The 23,367-nt window shown below is 43.1% G+C and overlaps 1 protein-coding gene across 4 annotated transcripts in view; it reads left to right on the forward strand.

Moving 5' to 3' along the window:
- Window positions 1-23,367, forward strand: part of tet3 (tet methylcytosine dioxygenase 3) — a 43,131-nt gene that overhangs the window by 7,738 nt on the left and 12,026 nt on the right. For 2 of the 4 annotated variants that reach the window (XM_077521210.1, XM_077521211.1), the window contains 3 exons: window positions 1,698-1,757; window positions 15,569-18,437; window positions 19,922-20,012. In XM_077521210.1, the coding sequence (XP_077377336.1) occupies window positions 1,698-1,757; window positions 15,569-18,437; window positions 19,922-20,012 (3,020 nt within the window). Of the gene's footprint in view, window positions 1-846; window positions 1,108-1,697; window positions 1,758-11,161; window positions 11,581-15,568; window positions 18,438-19,921; window positions 20,013-23,367 lie in introns of those variants that run through there. The other 2 variants (XM_077521212.1, XM_077521213.1) reach the window with 2 other exon arrangements.

The following is a 23,367-nucleotide window of genomic DNA, read 5'->3' on the forward strand; positions in this document are numbered from 1 at the left end:
TATGCAAATACATCTGTTGATTTACAATCTCTAAAATCTGCCGAGTCATCTTTTCTTTGCTCATTTTCACTTGCTTTGAGTCAGCACGGAGGACTTATAAGGCTGACAAACATGCTTTGGGTGTCGGGTGGGGGGGCAAGCTGTATTGCTGTTTGCATTTGTGTGTGCGCGTGGGGGTGGGCACGCGCGTGTCCAGTGTCCAGTCCAGTCCAGTTATTGCAGGCAGCCCTGACACAGATGGTGCCTGATAGCACATACCAGAGTCATTGTTTGGAGAGGCGAGCTTCAAGAGATAATTGAGATTACCACACACACACACGCACACACACGCACACACGCTCCCGTCCACCGTTCGTTAACATTGGCTTAACAACACACTCAACTACCCTTTCCTTTTTTCATTTCAACCTCTTTTTTTTTTTTTTTTTTTTTTTTTTACGAGCGTCCATTCCATTCCCTCGCGCGCCTTCAATTTCACCCTAGCAGCAGGCAGCAGACTCCAGCCTGGCTTCTGATTGGTGGATGGGCGCTGCTTTTTGTGCACTATGTCTAACGTGACGTCATGCATATGCGTGTGCGTGCGTGTGTGTACATTTGCTCAGCAATGTGTATGTTTGAAGGGAGAAAGGAGGAGGAGGAGGAGGAGGAGGGTCGTTGAGATGACATTCACATTCTATGTGCAGAAAAGGAAAAAAAAAAAACTGTGCGTTTTTTGTGTGTGTGTGTGTGCGCAGAGCAAATCCATTGGCGTACTAGCACAAGGGATTGTGAGCAAGGGAGGGGGTCGAGCGAGAGAGCGAGGGGAAGAGAGAAAGAGAGCGTGCGTACGAGGGCTCCGGCGAAACCAGATTAAAAACACAAGATGGCTTCCTGAATGAGCTGTTTGGAACACAGAGAGAAGAGAGGGCGAGAGAGGGAGAGAGAGAGAGAGAGAGAGAGAGAGGGAGAGAGAGAGAGAGAGAGGAGTGTGTAAGAGAAAGAAAGAGAAGAAAGGTGTAGAGGGATAAGAGGTGAAGACGAGGGGGAGCTGGAGTCGTGGCTCCTGTCTGATGGGGATTCTGCAAACGGACGAAGGAATAAAAAAGCCAGGCAGCTGTGAGACTTAGGGTAAATATTGCTGATTATAGATCTTCACTGTTTCACGATTGATGGGTGGGAAGGGGGAAGGGGGCGACGAGGGTGGCGGGACCGGGGAGCATCTTGAGACAAAACATCATTTTGTTGCTATGTAGACAAGGGGGGGTGGTGGGGGGGCAGCCTGTAGCTAATGAGACCATCTTTTGTTTTAACTCTAACCGGCCCAGGCCATTCTGTTTCTATTTTCGGACACACTTATACGTTGTGCAATTGAGAAGAATGCACTAGCGTGACATTTTTTTCTTTTTTTTGATATTCCATAATAGTGTTTTGAATATATCTATATGTGAGAGCTTGTTAGTGCCTGAATCTGTGAAAAAAAAAAACATTTGTGTACTGTTTGATGTTTACTGAAAGATGACAGGAGTGACAATAATTGAAGTTGTCACATTTGGGATGTTTTAATCAGGAAAACTGCCCTCGCTTTAATGGCAGGTGGTTGCGAAATGGCCCCTGTCGCATTATTCTATTGATTGTTATTCTCCCTCCCCTCCCCATCTCTCTTTTTGCGTCCATCCTTTTACCCCCCCCCCAACCCGGTGTTTTGAATGTCTTGAAAGGTGCAATATTTGGAAGACGACGGTCCAGCCTGCTCGGGGAAGCCTCAAGCGGGAGCTGAGGTAAGAGAGGACTTCAAGTTTGTTTGTGTGTCGCTCACATGTCAGCATGTCGTTAAAACGCCGCCGTGGTGTAAATGCTCATTTGCGTACCCGGCGACGATGTGATAGTTGGCGTGTTTGCGTAGTTTAAAGCAGACTTAAAACAGGACGTTAACCGTACAGTTGTGGATCGAATATACCGTGTCGCTGTTAAGTCCCCGACGAAAACGAGATCTCATTATGATAGCACAAAGACGATCCAGGTGTCAAACACACCTGTCGCTATCATCCGTATTTCCCATATTTGTTTCTTCCAAGCGTCTCATACGTAAAAGTTGAATTCCATCCCAGAGCGGCTGTGAAGCCGTAGCGATGTGTAGCAGGTTTTAAAGCGTCCCACGCTGCCCGCTGATTGGCGCCGGCGCCGAGCCGTGCGTGGATACGAGAGGCCGAGCGGAGAAAGAAAGGAGGGAAGAGGAGGAGGAACCCGGGATTCCGGCTCAGGAGCCGCGAGAGGGCGCGGCGTCCTTTCCGAGCGGACGTTGTGGAGTCAAATGAGGTCAAAGGGAGTCAAAGTTAGCGGCGTCAAGCTTACCAAAGTGCAGCGTGTTACGCCGTCGTTCGGGAACGAGGTTCGAGCGGCGAGAGTTCTACGGAACTCGTTTTTGAAAAAAAAAAAAAAAAAAAAAAAAAGAGAGACTGCCATCATGTGGACAATAACGCATGTCGAATGCTATGCGGTTATCATGGCTGGTGAACTGCACCGCGTCATACTTAAAGCTGCCGATTTTTTATATGAGAACAAAGCAGTTCACATTCTTGCATTTGTGGGAAAATGTTTTCTTGCCTAAACAAATTGGTCGACATCTCCTCCATTTGTTTTCCCTGAGCTGCTGTTTGTTGATGGTTACGGTTGCTATGCTTTGTTTTGACGATCTAGTGAAGATCTTGTTTCCGTGTCAAGCTGCTATCTGATTACCAAAAAGGTAAACATGCATTTGACAAGTCAGGATCCTCTTAATTAACTCATTCACTGCCTTTGACAAGTATACTTGTCAATTGTATTTCTTAGAGCGGAGATAAATGGGTGCTAATCTGACTATGCTCCACTGTAAATATCAAACTTGGAAACAACTTTACTGATGCCCAACCACCGGTAGATGACATCATTGTCCTATTTTATACAAAATAAACACAGTTTAAGATAGGGATGTAACGATGTAAATATGTGATGTAAACATCACGATACAATATTATCACGATATGAAGGTGACGATACGATAATTATCCCGATATTGTGGGGGGGTTGGCGATATTTATAAAAGATCACAAAAAAAAACCGCTTATACTAAAAAAATAGTACAATATTGTGCTTTTGTACATAACAACAATGCCTATAAACCACCTACAATCTCTAATAACAATATTGAGGCACTTACTTGGTAATGCAAGCACACATTGAGCAAATTCGGTTCCCCTTCATCTGACAATTAGCATAGATTTTAAACACAGAAGGCCAAAACATCCCTAATGAAAATTAAATTGCACTAATAGCAACTAGAGGGTGCTAGAACTGCACAAATGGAAATCAACATGACTTTTTTTTTTTTTTTTAACAGATGTGTTCCTTTTAAATATTGTGAACATGACGACGACGATATTGTGGCAGTTTTAATATCACGATATCACGATATTGCCCTTATCGTGACATCCCTAGTTTCAGAGTCCATGGGAGAAATGGTATTTTGGCAAACCTACATTTTTCTACCGTCAATTATAAAAGAACGGGACGGGACAAAATGTAGGCAGTCTATTCTCTTATTTGTCGATTCGGTTTATATATAATAATTGAACGTAATATCACATGGGTATTAAAAATTTCAAAATTTTCTCAAATGGCTGGCAGTGAATGAGTTTTAACAAATGATTGAAGAAAGTTTCATAAAGCGGTTATGAGCGCAACAACAGGTTGCGAGACAGACTTGACTTGCATTCCCGCGTTCAGGATTTCCTTTCACTGGGAAAAGACATTTAAAAAAAAGGGCGTGTTTGTGCAGGGAGAGGGACAGCAGATGGAATGTGTGTTAATCGTGTGTTTAGCTTTCGGTACGCAAAGGGTTAACGCTGACCCAGTTTCCAGGGTAACGTTGGGTTGTATGACAACATCACCGCTTTCATTTTAGCTCAGGTACACAGCAACCAATGGCGGCCACGTAACCAACTCACCATCACCCACGTGCGCGCGTGTGTAATGCGTGTGTGGTCGTGTAGGAAGTGGGTTGATGTATTGCGCACACGCAGGAAGTGGAAAGGTTTGACAACACAAGTGTGCCATTCACTACTGCTTTCAATACACTTTTGATGTAAAGAGATGCTCTTAAGAGTACGTGACAAAAAGTTTTGGGACTCCTCACATCTACGGCAATTGTAAGATGGAATTGGAGGAGACTTGTACACATTTTGGGAGTAGGATACGAGATTGGACACAATAGATAAACAACACTGTTCTAACTCGTTGATGATTTATTTGTAGAAATGACTAACACCACTAAATCTCTTTTCCCATGGAGGAGGAGGAATAAGTTAACTAAAATATATTCTTAAAGGGATACTTCACTTATTTAGCCCTTTATAGCTATAAAAAAGTTCATATTTTGTCTATAATTAATCTGATACTTTCATTATTTTTCACGTACAATTAGTACCTTTAAAAACACATTTTGCAAATTGCCGTCAAAAAAAAAAAAAAAAAAAAAAAAAAAAAAAAATTGCCGTCGACTGAAAATGACATCACAAGGGCTCAGGTCGCAGCTCACCCGTTTTCTAGGTTTGGTCATGTGACATTTACAAGCTGAGCTGTGATTGGTTACCTGAGCCCTTGTGATGTCATTTTCAGTCAACAGCAAGTTGCAAAATGTTTTTTTAACGGTACTAATTGTACAATGAAAATAATGAAAATATCAAATTTATTATAGGCAAAATATTCATGTTTGACTGCCAAAAATGGTTAAATAAGTAAAGTATCCCTTTAAGATGAACGAAAGAAACATTCGGGTATAACACAGGTGTCTATACCTGCCCAATTGATCCCAAGCAGTATATTTAGAGTTTTAGATTTTTCATTATAGTTCATTTTGACCTTTTTTTTTTTTTTTTTTTAAGAAGAGGTCATTTTTTAAAATTATTTGTTAAGAGGGTTTGTTCCAAAAAATGCTTCATTTTAGTTTATTTTTTATTCATTTTTGGATTGGTTTATATCTATGCCAAGCGACTGTTCTGACTTTCCTCCTTTTCATTTTCATGATAGTTAATTTCAGTTAGTTTTATATCATTCTTGTTTTCATTTTATTTTGGTAATAAAAATGTAGTTTAAATTTGATTTTTCATTATTTTGTTAGTTTTCATTAAATCCAAAGACATTGCTCCAAATAAATTGTCGTGATGTTCTCGCGTATGATGGCGGTTTTAGCGGCGTCATGGTGGCATTGTTGGCGCTTGTCTGCGTTTGATGGAAGGGAAGGTAATTTTGTCAGCTGCATGATGCCGCAGTTAATAAAAAATGTATGGAAAGAAAAGTAGGTGGAGCTCTCAGCTGTTGCTCCGACTCTTTAACTCTCACGTGACCGCCGGCAGCGCCGCCGCTCCCGCCGGGTCCGCGTTACATACGTGAACGCAGCGGCGCCACGTTTTATGTCATGCAGCTCCGCAGCTGTTGGAGTTTCCATCTCGCATGCACACGCACGCGCATACACACGCAAATACGCACAAGCCTATTAAAATGTGGCAACATAACTGAACATTTTTGCCGTGATCATACACTGAGCCACCATGGCAGAACACTGGCCCTTTAAAACCGGCTCCGCCTGACTAGACATATGGAGAGCTAATCTTAGCTCAAGTCGTGAGAGAAACAAGCACCCACTATAAAGTAGTCAGTCGGTTTGTTCCCGTTTTAAGTCTGTACCTAATTTAAGACCATATTTGTCTTAATTCTTGTTCTGAAGTTGTTCCAATTCCTGCATTGTTGTCAGTAGCTGTTCGTGTCTTGTCTGTCTAATAAATGTTGGCTATTGATTGAATTCTTTATATTACACAAAGGGACTTCCTCAACAAAAAAAAAAAAAAAGAAGAAAAAAAAAAGAGCACTCCTCCGTACTCCTTATGCTGCCTTCGAGCCCCCACCCGGCACCACCTTTTCCATTTTTTTTCCGCCTCACGCTCAAACCACTCCTCCTTTTTCTTTGTGTGGATTTCTGGGAGAAGTGGATGGGGGGGGGGGACCTTCCCCAGCTGGGCTTCTCGTGCAGACTTGCACGTGCCGAATGTCGGGCAGTATGGCTCAGTCTGGGCAACCGACATAAAATTCATTGATCTATAACCAAACCCCACACACACACACACAAAAAACCCTAACAACACAAAATGAAAGTTTCTGAAAAATAAAATGCACTCTATTCAATAAGTTGCACTACTTACTTATTATTAACATGATGTGGCCCTTGCGTCCTTCTGATTTTCTGTATGTGGCCCTCAAATGAAAAAGTTTGGACACCCCTGCCTTAGTATGTTGTATTCCACATTGGAAACTGAAGGCCCAAGTCAATCCATTAACTCATTTGCTCCCAAAAACGTATTAATACGGTCTATTTTAAATATTATCATGGTCCCAAAGACATATTTATACGTTTTTATGGGTTTTATATGCTAGAGCATACAGAAGGCTTTGTTGCAGTGTCTGAACTGAAGAGAATGCTTGAAGCAATGGTAGTTATTACAAAAACAGCCAGCAAGTGGCAACAGAGTTTAAGAGATCAACCAAGGGCCATGTTACAGAGTGAATTAGGTTGCTTCAGTGGAAATGACTGGGAGTGAATGAGGTAAAAGCTTACAATGAACACGACATTCTTGCCAATGAGTAGCGTAAACTTCTTGTTGTATTTCAGAAGTGTAAACAGTATTTGCTCTGTATAGCCCGGCTGCCTCCGGTCCCACCCTCCAATAAACCCCCTGACCCACAGTGAACAGTCCAATAACTGTATTCGTGTGCGAGTGTAGTCATGTGCATGTGTAACAAATATTTTATCCACGACTGGCCGTGCATATACTGTGTGCCGTGTGAATGTTTTGGCGCATTTTCCTTGGCGCATGTCTGTGCCTGTAATGAGAAACACATGTTGGAAGAGAGCGGAGAATGTAAAGAAACGGAGCGAAAAAGCAAAAGCGCGGTGAGGGGGAGGGGAGAGAGCGAGAGATCAGATGACCTTGATGCCATTAGACTTCAGGGCAATGAAGCTTGTTTTGTGTTGGGATTGTGTATGGAGGTCAATGGACTCCACAGTGGTGAAAAACGGATTCAGCTGACAAGTGTGTGACTGGAGGAGGAGCTACGACATGCTTGACATGAATGCGATGCTCATGTGTGCTTTTATTGGCTACTATAGGAAAAGATGAAAACAATTTCATCTGACAAAAGTAGTGATGAAAAGCGATACAAAACTATAGAAATCTCAATGTCTGATGTGAAAGCAAAATAACTTACAAATAAGGGTATTTATTACTAGATATGTCACGATAAGGGCAATATCGTGATATCGTGATATTAAAACTGCCACAATATCGTCGTTGTCATATTCACAATATTTAAAAGGAACAAATCTGTTAAAAAAAGTCAGGTTGATTTCCATTGGTGCAGTTCTAGCACCCTCTAGTGGCTAGTTTATTAGTGCAATTTAATTTTCATTAAGGATGTTTTGGCCTTCTATGTTTACAATCTATGCTAATTGTCAGATGAAGGGGAATCTAATTTGCATGTGAAGCGATCAATGTGTGCTTGCATTAGCAAGTAAGTGCCTCGATATTGGTATTAGAGATTGTAGGTGGTTTATATGCATTGCTGTTATGTACAAAAGCACAATATTGTGCGTTTTTTTTTTGTTTTTTTTTAGTATGAGCTCTCTTTTTTTTACAATATTGTGATCTTTTTTCAATATCTCCAACGCCCCCGCAATATCGTGATAATTATCGTATCGTGACCGTCATATCGTGATAATATCGTATTGTGATGTTTGGATATCGTTGCATCCCTATTTATTACTCAAACCTACCACCGCTGTTGCACACAATGACTACCTTTACACGCAGTCACTAATGCTTTCAAAACCGGAATGTTCGCAATATTACGATTGCGCAAGGCCACGTAAACACCGCAAAAAAACATTTCCGTTTTTAAAAAAAAAAACAGAAGAAGACCCATGGGTTACTCATTTTTACAACCCAAATATTTGGTCATATAAATATGTAAGGGAATATCATCAATGAAGGTAACATTGTTTTTTTGTTCTGCGCTATGAGCAAGGAATCTTATGAGTACAGGAACTACTTTACGTGTATGTGTTGTGCAACCCACCAGAAATACACAAAGCGATTGATGTTAGAAAGTAAGAAGCGGAAACGACGTCTATTTGCGTCATGCGTCGCGGTTTACATGGGGATATCCCAATTGATTACATTTACTATATATACGGGAATAACTGACGACACCTGTAAACGGATTATTCCGAATGTTTCAGAAACCGGAATCTTGGCCTGAATATTAACGGAACGTAAACGTCGTCATTAGCTTCGAGTCAACTGCAGTGTTTCACGGGGGTTTATGCTAACAGTCATTTGGAAGAACAGATGACTCAGGCTTAGTCATATGCAGGACAAACCAACACGCTGCTCAGAATCGACTCGTGTTGTCAGTCATGCCTCCTACCTTTCCTGTGCGCTGCTGAGAAAAGGAGAACGACAGAGACAAAGAAAAGACAATTGGAGAAAAAAAAAACAGTGAAAGGGGGACAGTTTGTTGAGTGAGAGTTGGACCAGATAATGTTGTGGGATTCATGTTAGAATTACAGTCACGGTCCGGTTACAGCAGCGGTACTGTAAGTCTTATGCCAATTTTACTATTATACAAAATACATTGTTGGTATATGCTGTTTGGTAGTTATCTATCTATCTATCTATCTATCTATCTATCTATCTATCTATCTATCTATCTATCTATCTATCTATCTATCTATCTATCTATCTATCTATCTATCTATCTATCTATCTATCCATCTATCTATCTATCAGCTAGCTAGCTAGCTATCGTATAGTATGTATTCATGTAATTACTGCGTAGTTCAGAATGAGACTGTGCCTTCATTTGTTATAAGATTACCTTTTTGATTATTATTTGTGTAGAGCACTTAGTTTCATTTGCGGTTGTTTTTGTATAGTGTTCTGTAAATAAAGTTGAGTTCAGTTTCTTATAGTTTTTTTGTTCGTATGTTCGGCTGATTGTGTTAGAAATGCATTTTGATTACCAGGTGATGTCAGGTTAGGTTATTGTAAACTGAACTCACTGAATTTATTTAGTTAGCATGTTGGGTACATTAAACAAGAGGTGTAAAACATTCAGACAGATTTTAGTTTCCAGATTTTTTGCACATTCCCTGTTTTCATCCCAAAATGAGATCTTTCTTAGTTTCTCAGTAACAATAATACTGGACAGTGACCATCATTCATCCTCTTTTTAATGATATGTGTTGATTGATTCGTATAGCACAGCCTCATATTTATATGATATATTTTTTTAATTCTCATTTATTTTTATTGTACTCATTATGCTCCGTCAGCTACAAACTCCATATTGGCAGTATTTCAGGTTGTGTTAGTCAATAATAATGTTAGCATTCCACCAGAGTGTCGTGTTGATATCACAAAGAAGACTTTTGAGCATGTGTGATGCAAGGCGAGTGAGTGGTGAGCCAGAACTGCTTTGCCACATGCAGCCAGTTGGTTGTATGAAAGTGCAAGTTTTCGAGTGTGTGCGCCATTGAGCGGCGGAGGCAAACTTGTTGGCGGGTGTTAACGATGACGCCGATGATGCAACCACACGATGTCATCGACACGTGCTTCCTGCCTCACCTCCCCGCTGCCTTTCCTCTCTCTCTCATTGGCCCTCTCTGGTCATGTGACCTATGCTCCACTTCTGTCCTTTTCCCTTGGAAGGCTCAGGCTGCTCCGTTTTGCTTTGGCGATGACGCTCATCCGTTCTGCGTGTATATACAAAAAATACGCGTGACGACAGCGTGGCAGACATTGTACAGTGACTCGTCGTCAGGACCGGAAAAAGCCGCGGTTAAGCTTGAATGGGAAAACGCTCGGGGAAGTAAACGGACAGGGAGGCAGACTGAGAAAAAGCCTGTAGAAAATGACAGAGCGGGGAGGCTAAACGAGACGGAGAAAGAGCAAAGTAGGAGCGGAAGTCAGTCCCGTCAAAGAATGGCCAAGTCTGCAAATGGCCAGTAATGTTAAGAGAATTACACAACGCAGCAGCAGCAGCCGGCGGTGTGCTTCGGCGGAGGCAGCCATGTTTTTTCCTTCCCCTTCACCCGGCTGCGGACGCGCGCCGAAGCTCGGCGATCGTTGAGAAGAGGAGCGACTCCGCGAGGCCGATCAGCCAGCAAGTATAGCGAGAGGAAGCGCTTGGCGGTTGAAAACGACGGCGATGGTAGAACGATGGTGAGGAGCCAACAGCAGGCGGTGTGATCTCGGCCCGGTGGACGGACAAGAGGACGAGGCGGCGAGGCGCTCGCGTTTGCGTTTCCGCCGCCAGTCACCAGAACGACAAAGCGATTCGTCCTCGGTCTTCCGTCATAAAGCAACAGGAACTTCTCCTTAGAATTCCCACGTTGTGCTAATGCAGCATCGAACTGCTCTGATCCCTCTTGCTCCTCCATGCTTGCTGATCTCAAAGTGTCATCCAATTTTCCCTTTCTGTCAAGTAATTTTATCCCACATCGTCGTCTTTCATCCGATCTCCATTCCCAAGTTGCCAAATGGGATAAAAGAAAAAGTATCAAAACCCCCTTTTTTCTCAATTTCTCCTTTCGTCCTTTGCGGAAGGTCTTGCGAGTCTGACAACAAGCACACTCCCACTTGCGTGGCTTCACTTCGGGATCGACCGCCGGTTTCACGTGAAGAACCGCCGGAGGATGGAGGAACCAGCCTTGGTTGCTACGTCGCTACAACTGGATGTAATCGGAAGGAAAACAACAACGACAATTTCAAGAGCCACACCAAGAAACGCAATTGATGGGCGAAAGACATGAAATCAGACAAAACCAGTCTTGTGCTGCATCGAAATGGACAAACTAAAAAAAAGCTTCGGTGCTATGTGACGCACGAGAGTGCGTTGGGTGGAGCTGAAGGCAAGTCAGTGCTGCTGTTTCCTAGTGACTCTAGCCCACAGCGCTTTCTGTTTCTGTTCACTGCACACTCCTCCATTCCATCGTACGTGCCCGCTGTAGCTCAGATAATGGCCCCTCGCTCTGCACACACTGGCGGGGGGGAGAGAGAGAGAGAAAGAGAGTGAGCGCAGTAGAGATGGATGTACAGGCTGCATGAGAGGACGGCGAGTAGAGTGAGGGAGAGAGAGAGAGGTTAGGTGGGGGGGAGGGTGTCGACTGAGAAGCAGACTGCATGTGCAGCCCAGAGAAAGAAAGAAAGAGGATATTGAAAAAGGGAAGGGAGGAGCAGACAGAGATAATGAGAAAAGAAAAAGGAGAGAGCGGAAAGTGGCAGCCATAAGGGGAAGCAAAGAGAATGACGAAGGCGTTCGGCGGAGGTGTGTTCTTTACGTGTGTGAACGCACGCGTCTGGATTTTGCTGCTCTCGCTCTGCGGCGGGACGAAATAAGGCCGGATAACACCTTGAAATCGCTTGCGTGCTTTTCTGACACCACAACGCTGCACATGCTCCTCTCTGCCTTCTGCCCTGCGAGCGCTATCTCTGTCTGGACGTCTCGCACCACGTAAGTTGTCCTTGAGCTCGCTTCGTATTTGTCAGGGTTTCTGTTTCAGGCTCCTTGTTGGCAGCCAAGGAAGGGGCGAGGGGTGGGTGGGAGGGGGTCAAGAAGGAGGATGGCGAGTGTTGTGAATCAGGGATTTAGGTTCAGCTGTCTCCTCAGTGGCTGAAGCCCCTTAGCAACACCGCTCTTTATACGCTTTGTCTCCTCCCTCTTTCATTTTCATTGTCGGTGTCAATTCAGCTGACGAGTCGCGTTGGATTTAAAGGGCTCCTGAGGTATTTACCGCCATACACTTTTGGATGCTTGCCAAGAACTCTGCGCATGTTTGTGAGACCAAAAGAGGGAATGTTCGGTCATAGTGGAAATATTACATCAAATATCACATTGTATGTACAGCGGCAGGCGTGACAGCGTCGCTGTCTGTTAGCGTCGCTGAATTCCAAGCGGTGGCGATCAGTCATGTGGAATAAAAGCTGAACTGTCCAACAGTGTATCGCAACATCGTCAGTAGACGTTGCTCTTTGGCGGTCCATCTCAACTCGCGTTTCCGACGTTGCTTTTGCACGTTTAAACGGTGAGAAAAGGAGGGAAGGCGAGTCTCAGTGTGTGCGATAGAGGGATGTTGCAGTCGTTCTGTTTCAACACTGTGCAGTTCTCATAACAGCCTCACACAACCCCACCCACCCCCCACCCCCTTCCTCTTTCCAGTCTGATGTCGCTGATAGTGCAGACACGGGGCCTCTCACGTATTGCCTGCCGGCTGTTCGCCGCCAACCCCCCTCTTTTCTAACCCCAAACCACCTCTTAGCACTGCCATCGCCGCCCCCTGGGATCCTCAGCACAGAAGGTGAATTCAAAAGATCTGAACATACTCCCTGTCCGGTCACTAAACACTACAAAGGTTCATGATGATAATATTGGAGCGGTGACAGAAGCTGGACCCAGATCGAGCAACCAGAATAAATCTTTCATTTGGATTGTTAGACTCCTGGTTGTACAGCTATTGGAATCAGTCAACTGTAATGGGATACATTTGAAATAATTTCTAATGCATGAGGCTCGGCAGCGGTTCTTAATGTGTGGTTCAACTGGGTTTGCAAATCATGCAGTTAGGACACTGACTCCCATCACTCAACTCAACTCTATATTTCAAACAACCAACTGCTGTTTTCTTAAGATGTAACCCAGGGGCCGCGGATACAACGAAAACAGCAGAGGCCCCAGAATTTAACCCTGTGGAACACCACACATTATTGCACATATTCATACGGCCATACACTTTTATGGAAACAGTCATATCTACACCCCAAAAAATATTTTTATTATGCTGAATGGCAAAACAGGTTTTCTTCTTCTAATGTCTAATGTCTGGTTTACCGCCAACACTGTGCCTGATCGAAATGTCTGCACAGCTACGAGTGACTTTCAGAGACGGACTGGGAAACTTGATGAACGAATCTGCAATATTGATTCTGTCACCTCTGTATCGATACGTTCACCGTAAAGAGGCCCTCAAAGATACAGTATATTCTCATATCGATTCTTGGAGCACACCGCTATCGATCCCGATGTATAAAGTGCTGATATGTTGCTTATGTATTACTGTGAAGAACCAACAGAATGTTTCACTTTCTTTAGGTTACCAAATGCATTTCAAATAACAGTCTAATTACTACTAACTTTTGAAACATGTGATTTGTTAGGCATAGTAACCACGAGCCGTGTAATTGTCAGTTTGCTGTCAAATGTTGGGCGCCGTGACTGCACTGGTCACTGTGACCGGACAGGACATCATGACTGGACTGGTTGACGTGCCTAGACAAGATGTTACAGGACTGGTCGACGTGACTGGACTGGATCGAACGTGACAGGACTGTACAGGACACGACGGGGCTGGACTGATCGTGACTGGACAGGACATCATGACTTACGGTGACTGGACGTGACGTGGCGTGACTCGGCTTGGCTACAAGACGTGGCAGGACAAGACACAACTTACACCCAACATTCAACGACAACAGTGTACCGACACGGACTGAACAAACACATGAGACTAAGGCAGCCCCCTCTTGTTTAACAAATTTAAAACATCATAAATCATGCCGTTTCTAAGTACTGTCTCAAATGTTCTCGAGTTTCGATACTGTAAATGTGTAGGATCGAATGCTGAGAAACATTTCTTGGGAGGAGTAATATGGCGGCCTCGTGACTTCAAAAGTCTTGGCCTATCGGCTAGCCAGTAAGATATTCAGATCATTGGTTCGTCTTCTTCGCTGATTCTTCTACGCTTTCCGTTAACTCCCTGTGGCTGTGATACAGCGCCACTCCAGGCTTGGCATACACATTACAGCCGTTAAACGTCCTCAGTGTCTTCTCAAGATTTTTTTTTGAGGAACGAAGTCGGCATTGCTTCCATTTGAACAAGGCCTAAATACACCCACACTGACTGCCTCAACAAGACACACCTGGGCAAGAAATAAGTGGCTGAGGGCACTGATTGGTTGGCACATCGGGGAAAAGAAAACACACACAGATGGATGTGGTTTTGCAAAACGAGTCAAGGAATGCATAAAACACAGATCGCACAGATAAAGGACAACAAGAACACCCAAAATCTAACAAAAACACAATCCCACAGAACCGAAACATAAAAAAAAATAACGTTTTAATTTGATGTCCTGCTACTTTTAAGATTCAGCTGGTACACGCCCATTTTCATACATTAGCCTACCATTTAGGAGTTACCTGAATAAGAAAGCATATGCATGTACTGTATAACTACTCAAATGGTCAAATTCAGCCTTCATACTGAAAATATTTATTCAGAAAGGAATTCGCTCCCTAATTTACTTTTATCGGTAAATGAATATCTGTCTTTCAATTTCAGTCAAACCTGAGCGTTGTTCTCTTTTTGAAGGAAGTATGATTGATACAGCTCTTATATTGTAAAACCCAAATTCAGTTCGACACAGTTCAGTGGCTTCAAGCAAAGTGCCAAGACGCAATATCAGTCTTCCATTGTTTTCTACATTCTGGAATGGTCGGACACTACCTGGACTCTGTTAATGATTTCTGTGTTTGCTCTTGACAGATCTATGTTAGTCATGCCTCCCTTAGCTCTGTAATCCTACTTTATGAGTTTGCACGTTCATGCGTAGTATTTTGTTGGTGAATTGGAGCTATAAATATATGCGCTGAAATTCCAGTTTAAAAGTAAATTAGCAAGAAATTAATAATCATGGCCTGAGTTCAGCATTGAAACGTAAGGCCTTTTGATGTTTGTGTAATTTATCTTGTGCTAATAATTTGGTTTCACTGGTTATTTTCTTTTAAGACAATTAAAGGACACTTCAGTTACACTTCAGTGGGCTTCCTGATTCCAGTTTTGTAGTTTTTGTTGTGATGAGTGCAATGTTTTGCAAAAAGACAACTCTAAACTACCAAAACCGGTATCTGCAACAGCAGAGTTAACTCGCCTCTTTTCCCACCAAACTGAGACAACAGTTGACAACAGTCGTCTGAGGTTGAAAGTTTGGGTACATTTGTTTGACACATTGATTGGTCTTGAAAACCGGTCTACAAAAGGACAATTCCTGTTCTGCATTTGCTCTTCAGTCTTCCTGTAATATGGGTTAATTTCTAACAGACTGTTTTGCATAGTTCAACAATTCTGCCATAAATACACAACACTGTCACATCTGTAGATTACCTCTCGTGTCATTTGTCCTCTAAAGCAGTACTCCATACTTCACCTTGTAACCTATTTAATCTGACTTTACAGCACTGGGTGTGTGCTTGCGTATTTGTAAAAGGTGGGAGCTAAACATGGATAAGAGAGCAAAAGAAGGGAAAGGAAAGATTCTGTTATTTATCAGTGTTTTAATTACTGTATTTGGGAATGCATACATTTAACATTTTAGCGCGTACTGTATGCAACAGTTTCTATAGTAGTCACTCAAGTCGCGCTCCTGTGTTTTTGTTTATCTTTCAGACTGTTCAAGAAGTCACTTCATTGGATGGCCCCAGAGGTGGAGACCAGATGGAAATTGGGTCACATGACCGCCTCCAGGAAGGCGCGCTGAGCCTGGACCTGTCCAATGGGGTGAATTGCTACCCTAATGATGAGACATGTGTCGAAACAGAGCAGAAGAGGGCAGCAGATGTACCTCAAAGGCAGTGCTGGGTGCCAGCACATGGCAAAGTTCAACAGCAACCATCGTTGAACCACAACAGCAGTTATGCAAACCCAAGTAAGCCTGTCCACCATGTGGATATGGAAGATGCTCACAATCTGGTCACTTTGTCTGCCATTGCCGGCACCTTACCTCCTTCCTCCACCTCTTCCTGCATCCAAGTGCAGCCTGACATGATGCAGCTGTATGAGAAATTCACCCGGGAGATGGGCGCCAGTGGGGCTCGGGTTGGACACTCAGCAGGGGCTCCTGACCCAAGCCACACACCTGGAGAAGACATGAAAACCCTGCAGACCGCACTCAACCATGCAAAACGCGGTCGCAAGCCTCCGAACTGCGACTGCGAAGGGCCAGATTGTCCAGACTACCTTGAGTGGCTGGAGAAGAAGATTAAGTTGGCAATCAGTGAGAATCATGACACCAGCAAGAGGACTGATTCCCCGCATTTACAGCCCAACATTCAGCAATCCCATCTGCAGAATAAACTCTATCTCCAGACAAATGGGGGCCACCACCGCCACCTGACTTCTTCATACCCCCAGCAACAACAACAACAAACGAAAGGTCCTCATGCTGTCCAAGTACCCAGCTCAAAACTCCCTCCAATTCCGTGCTCCCCCCAGGTGCTCTCAATAGCCAAGGAAAGGAACGTCAGCCTTCAAACAGCTATTGCCATAGAAGCCCTGACACAGTTATCTGGGACCGGGACTCAAGGTGCTGTTGCTCCAGATCGAGCCTTCCTTGATAATAACCTCCATCATCACCAACATACCCAAAACCTCACATCCCCAACTCCAAATTGCACTAACTTGATTCCATCCTCTGCAGTCACCTGTCCGTCATCGCGCTCTCAGTCCGTCCCTCCAGGATTACACACTGACCAGCAGGCAACAGTGTCCTGTGAGCATCACAGGCCCCAATCACAGGGCCAGCCCCCACATGCTTCTACCTCTCCCTTTCCAGGCCAGGGAAATCCACCGAGTTTTGGCCGAAATCCCCAGCAGTGGGCACAGGGCCCACACAGAGCTTCTGAAGAGCGCCTGTCCCGCTATGCTGGTGCACCTCACACTCGGCCAGACCCAATGTCAGAGCTCAAACAGCTTCTGGGTGACACCAGTGGAAAGTTTGGAAATGCATCATTCAAGCTCCCATCCGCACAGCAGATTCCCGAGAATGGAGGCGTGCAGGCACAGGGCAAGCCATCCTTGCCCAATATAAAGCAAGAGCCAGATTTTGGTGATCATTCCGCCTCCATGGGACATTACAACATGGATAATAGTCAGTTGCAGCTTCGCCACTATCCCGGTACTCCCATGTCTCCTGGTCAAGCAGCCATTAGACACTCGACTCAGGCAGCTCTGCAACAGCACCTTCACTACAAGAGGAACCTCTTCTCTAGTCATTCCCCTGGCTTTGGCGCACCGGGCCCTGCGTCTTTCCAAAGCTTAAAAAAATGGTGGCCACAGATGGAAGCCAATGGTTTCAATCATCTGAGCATAAAACAGGATCCCACGGAACCCAAGAGGAAAAAAATGAGCCAAGGATCCCCTGTCATCAAAACTATGAGTGGGGCGCTCCCGGGCCCTCTCCTTCCTAAACCCAAACAGATTGTCATCAAGAAAACCAAGCAAAAAGCCTCTGTGCCAACATTCCTGCCTAAGAGTCAGATAACTGTGGAAAAACCATCAGCCCTTATGATGGGCCGAGCCATCACTCCGAATAACCTGCAACCAGGTTCACTGCCCCTTTTACCCTCCCACAGTAACTCCACTCAGGCGGCTGCTGCAGGCTTTCCTGCCCCAGCCCAATCTCAGGTATCAATTTCCAACCTCTCAATGGCTCCCTCTTCCGCTCATGCTGCTTTGTCAGTGAACAATTCCACCCTGATGGCCTCTGTGCCCTCATCAATAGCCCATGGAACCAATGCTGAGTCAGAAGTGGGTAGTTTAGCCCATCGCAATGCCAGCACTGCCTCATCTCTGACCTCCACATCTCCGCCAAACACCTCACAATTATCTGGTCTCATCAACGTAGACCCAAAGTACGAAGAACTGATCCTGCAGTTTGAAGCAGAATTTGGGGACTCAGCTGCGGCTACACCTTCCGGCGAAGCCATGTCTGCGACAGTTACAGCTTCACAGATCATGAATCAATCCCAGACCAGCGCCCAGGATCTCACATCATCTCCCACTCAGAATCAGCCGTCCTTCAATCACACTCCCGAGTCCTGCTCTGCACCTCACCTCAACAAAGAGGAAATGGATGCCGACAAAGATGAGTCTGAAGCCCAAAGTGAATTTACCTCAAACCAAGCATCCACAGTGACCCCAGTGAAGGAGCAGCGCGAGCCCCAGTCCTCCATCTCCGAAAATCAGCAGGCCCCACTTGATAAGCATCCACAATATAGTCAGCTACCGGAAACGTTCAGCATACCATGCTCCCCCATGCCGAAACGGATGAAATTTGAAGCCTCGGGCGATGTAGCTGTTCTTTCCACCACTTGTTACTCTGAGGAAGACACTCCCACTAAGGATGATCTGCCCTTCTCTCCATCTTTGAAAGGGTTCTTAGAGTCCCCCCTCAAATATTTAGACACCCCCACCAAGAGCTTGTTGGCTACACCTTCTAAAGATCTGCAGGCAGATTTCCCCACCTGCACCTGTCTGGGTGAGTCAACGTGTGTCAATATTTGTGTACATTCATCAAAAATTGTACTTGGTACCTGTTACAAATTATTTATTGTTACCTCAAGTCCCACTAAGGAGAACTAAAAATGGCAAAATTAAAAATAAATAAATAAATAAATGTGAACATAAAAACGGATATTAAAAAAATAAAAAATAAAATAATAAATACAAAAACAAAAATGAGATTCAAAAAATAAAAATAAATACAAAATAAATGTGGTAATAAATACAAATATCAATCAATAATTAAAAAGGCTCTGCTCTCATATTTATTTATTTCATGCTGCAGACGCTGTCAGCAGGAAATCCGTCATGAAATATTATTCAAATGAGGGGGCGGTCCTAAGTGTGTCTTGGTTTGGACTCCGCCGCCATAGTAAACTGCCTCTCAGTCTCGCCGGACTTGCATGGAGAGCTCCAGCAAAGGACGACTATCTTGTCACCACAACTTGCGACTTGAGTTGCTCAACAACTTCATGCAAGTCACTGTAAACAACAAGGTCCACTGTTTCTTTTGTGTGTGAATTCTCCCTCGCTGTGGAACGGGCAGAGTCCAACATAGACTGACTGTCTCGATCAACCAATAGGCGAATAGTTAAACCCAATACACAAAGGACCACCGACTCATTTGGATAACATCTCACGACGTATTTCATGCTGACAAGTGTCTGCTGCATTAAATAAATAATATGAGAGCAGAGCATTTTTGACATTTAATTCTATTTATATATTAAATTTTTTAGATTTAGTTACATATTTATTTTTAGGTTTTTGAATCTCATTTTTTTAAATTTATTTTGACTTTATTTTTTTATGTATACATATTTTGTCGTTTTTATTTCCATGTAAATTTATTTATTTATTTATTTATTTATTTTTATTTTCGCATTTTTGGTCCACATTCACACACAAGATGGCCCTGGTTGATCTCCTTTGCTCTGCTGCCACCTGCTGGCCGTTTGTGTAATAACTACCATTTCTGCAACCGTTCTTTGCAGTTGAGAGGCTTCTGTATGCTTTAGCATAAAAAAACAACAACAACAACAAAAACGTATAAATACGTCTTTGGGACACTTAAAACATTAAAAAAAAACGTATTTACACGTTATTGGGAGCAAATGAGTTAAATGAACTGCCTCAATGTTACATAAGTACAAGACATAGCTGTGATTCGAGTGTTTGCCCTGAGCCTAAGCCCAAGTGCTTCTGCAGACAAACTTCTTATTACCTCTGAACATGAGAGACCGATGCACACTTTCGGTATACCTCATCACTGCTAACAGTATGGTAATGTACAAGTCAAAAATCCTGGGGAATGTTAACGACCTGTACATCAACTTTTACTCAGTTACTCATAAAGCAATATCTTTATTTGTTTATTCTATTCGTACAGATGAAAAGACATTAACGAAAGCGCAAAGCGCCTTTTGGGTGTTGTTATGATTGAGTTTCTCCGTTTCTTAGAACAAGCCCTGGAGAAAGATGACGCGCCCTACTACAATCATTTGGGATCCGGACCCACCGTGGCTTCCATACGAGACCTGATGGAGACACGGTTTGTCTTCTTTTTTGTTAGCTTCCTCCTACATGCTCTCAGTCTCCTCTCCCTCACGTGCTCCTCCTCCTCCTGCACCTCCTCACATTTTGTCCTTAGGGAATCCATGACCCAGAATCCAACAGTTGGAACAGGAAATATCATCTTCATCATCTTCATCCTCATCCCCATCATCATCATAACACAGGCTAAGCAAGAAGCAGCAGCAGATAGCTGAGAAATAATGGAGGAAGAAGGATAGATATCAGAGCCCAGAGAGAGGGAGAGCAAATGATGAGCACAAAGGATGAATGAGGGAGGAAGAGAAGAAGGCAAGGCAAGGCAAGTTTATTTGTATAGCACATTTCATACACAAGGCGACTCAACGTGCTTTACACAAGGAAAGACAACATATAAGCAGCAATAAACACAGTCGTTAACAGCATTCAGAAGCAAAGAAAAGAAAACAATTGTAGGTTACAACATTTTTATGAAAAGAACATACATTGACAATGTTAGAAAGCAAACTTTTAAAAACATTTAGCGTAAGGAATTTAAAAAAAAGAAGAAGAAGGTAGAAGGTACATCTTTTCAATACAAAAAAAAAAAGTTGATTGTTGAAAATGACGGCTGTTCATTATTAAGTGGAAAAATTTTTATGGCATCTGTATTCATAATTGTACTTTCACCAAGCAAAATATGTTTATTTTTTTTATCTGAATATCTGATGTATTTATTTATTTATTTATTTAGTTATTTATTTATTTATTTATTTCCAGCGGCACGGTAGTCGAGTGGTTAGCACGTCCGCTTCCCAGTTCTGAGGTCTCCGGTTCGAGTCCAGGCTCGGACCTTCCTGGGTGGAGTTTGCATGTTCTCCCCGTGCCCGTGTGGGTCTTCTCCGGGTACTCCGGTCTCCTCCCACATTCCAAAGACATGCATGGCAGGTTAATTGGGCGCTCCGAATTGTCCCTAGGTGTGCGTGTGAGTGTGGATGGTTGTTTGTCTCTGTGTGCCCTGCGATTGGTTGGTAACCAGTCCAGGGTGTCCCCCGCCTACTGCCCAGAGCCAGCTGAGATAGGCGCCAGCAGCCCCCGCGACCCTTGTGAGGAATAAGCGGCCAAGAAAATGGATGGATGGATGGATTTATTTCCAGTAGGATATCTGAATAACTAAATATTCAATAGCTGCAGCCCTACAGGACACTGCAGCATGCAGCGGTATACCTGGTCAGACATGGCAGAGATAAATTAACACCCCTCGAAATGCATTAATTTACATATATTGAGAGAAAGAGAGAGAGAGAGAGAGAGAGAGAGAGAGAGAGAGAGAGAGAGAGAGAGAGAGAGAGAGAGAGAGAGAGAAGAGCAATATACACTTGGTTGGATTGGTTAAATAAAAAAACAGTCCAGTAGGTTAAGGTCATATTGGCTTGACCATTCCAAGTGTTTACGGGCATACCAAATTTATTGGTTAGCCAAACAACCAATGAAATTGGATACAATAGAAAGTAAGTCGAGATAGATCACTTAGAAATATATTTATTGTATCAATTTATTGTATTCTAAATGTATTTATTAATTGTGATAAGTGATTACAATATATTTATTTATTTATTTATTTATTTATTTATTTATTTATTTATTTATTTCAAAGAGTAACCAAGAGTAGAGTAACCAATATCTTGGTCAGAATTCTCAATTTGTATGGGTTGGCCCAATCACCAATATATATTGGTTGAAAACACCTACCATTCTAGAGTGGTTGTTTTAACCAAAGGATCTGACGGACACGGACACGCTCTAGCATAAAAAACAAACAAAATAACGTATAAATACGTCTTTGGGACACTTAGAACATAAAAAAAAAAAAAGTATTTACACGTTATTGGGAGCAAATGAGTTAAGAGGCGTAATCTAACAATCCCCTCTGTTTGAGTGGCCTTAAGGGCCACACAACTAAACTTGAGCTTTTGACAAAAATTGATATCTCCCCCTGTTGAGTCTAACAACGTGCAATACGATGTTTAGCCTCCAAGAGGCGCTAGTCCTTCGTAAAGACTCCTGAGCACGGAAGAGGAAAGATGCTTAACTCTATGGGAGAATACTCGCACCACTGCATTTGTCATTTAAATGTCGCTTCGTTCGTACATTTCATGACGGTGCGTAATTGACACATTTAAGTCGATGGGAAAATCTGCACAGCAAAAAAAAAGGGCGCAATTCTGACTTAAGCACCCCGGAGAATATGAATAGTGTTCGCTGAGGCAATAGTTGTAGGAGAAGACTAATGTGTGGGGGATGTGAAGACCGAAAGCTCTCATTGTTGTTTGAGAAATGACGTCACTCAGTAAGACCCCAAAGTTCCTGGATGACCTTTGACCAACCCCTGACCCAAGCAGGCCCCATGTGGAGAGTTAGAGCTCACACCCCATTTCAAACCCACCTTAGGGTGATTCCCATTCAGCGGGCCTTCATTGTGTTTCACTGTCACGCCAAATCTAGTCAGGGTGAAGTTTTCACAATGCTGCTGGCAGGACATTTCAAATGGGCCATAAAGCCAACATCTGAAAAGTTCTAATGACCCCCAGTGCAACCTCCGATCCCAGACTGGAAACTGGAAACTCCCTTTCGCTACAAACTGACCTTCAGACTGAAGAAATGCACATGAAAGCAAGTTTGCTTAAATAAAACTCAACAATCCATATGTTCAATTTGATCACCAGTTATGACAATAAGGCACCGGTGTCCAAACTACGGCCCGGGGGCCATTTGCGGCCCGCCGTCCGATTTTTCAGTGGCCCGCGGCATATGCTAAAAAAGGCATTTGACTCAGTTCAAATAAATTAACAAAAACAAAAATGCTTGGAGATGGTCAAAGTAAGACGGGAGGGTGTTGAAAAACACAACTAACGAAAACTAACAAAAAAAATAAAACTAAAATTCAAAAAACAATTTCATTTAACAAAATTTAAAAAAAAAGAAAACTAACTGAAATTACATTTTATGTTTACAAAATGAACTCAAACTATAATTATAGCAAAATGTCCTTCGTTTTCGTCTTTGATGTGATTTTTAGTAGATTTATTTTGATATCAACCGGAATAATGACCTTTGAAAGTATGTCACACAGAAGTGATGTCATCTAGCAGCAGCCAATAGAAAAGCACCTTCAGATGACGTTGCTCCCAAGGTGTTTTTTAAATATTGTGCATAAGTAATACACATAAAAAAACTAAAAAAAAACTAATACAAATACTGAAACTAACAAACTAAACTAAAACTAAGCATTTTTTTTAAAGAACTAAACTAATAAAAACTAACAGAACCACCCTGAAAACTAATAAAAACTAACTGAAATGAAAAATTCCAAAACT

This window comes from Festucalex cinctus, chromosome 5 (genome assembly GCF_051991245.1).
Source record: "Festucalex cinctus isolate MCC-2025b chromosome 5, RoL_Fcin_1.0, whole genome shotgun sequence".
NCBI lineage: Eukaryota > Metazoa > Chordata > Actinopteri > Syngnathiformes > Syngnathidae > Festucalex > Festucalex cinctus.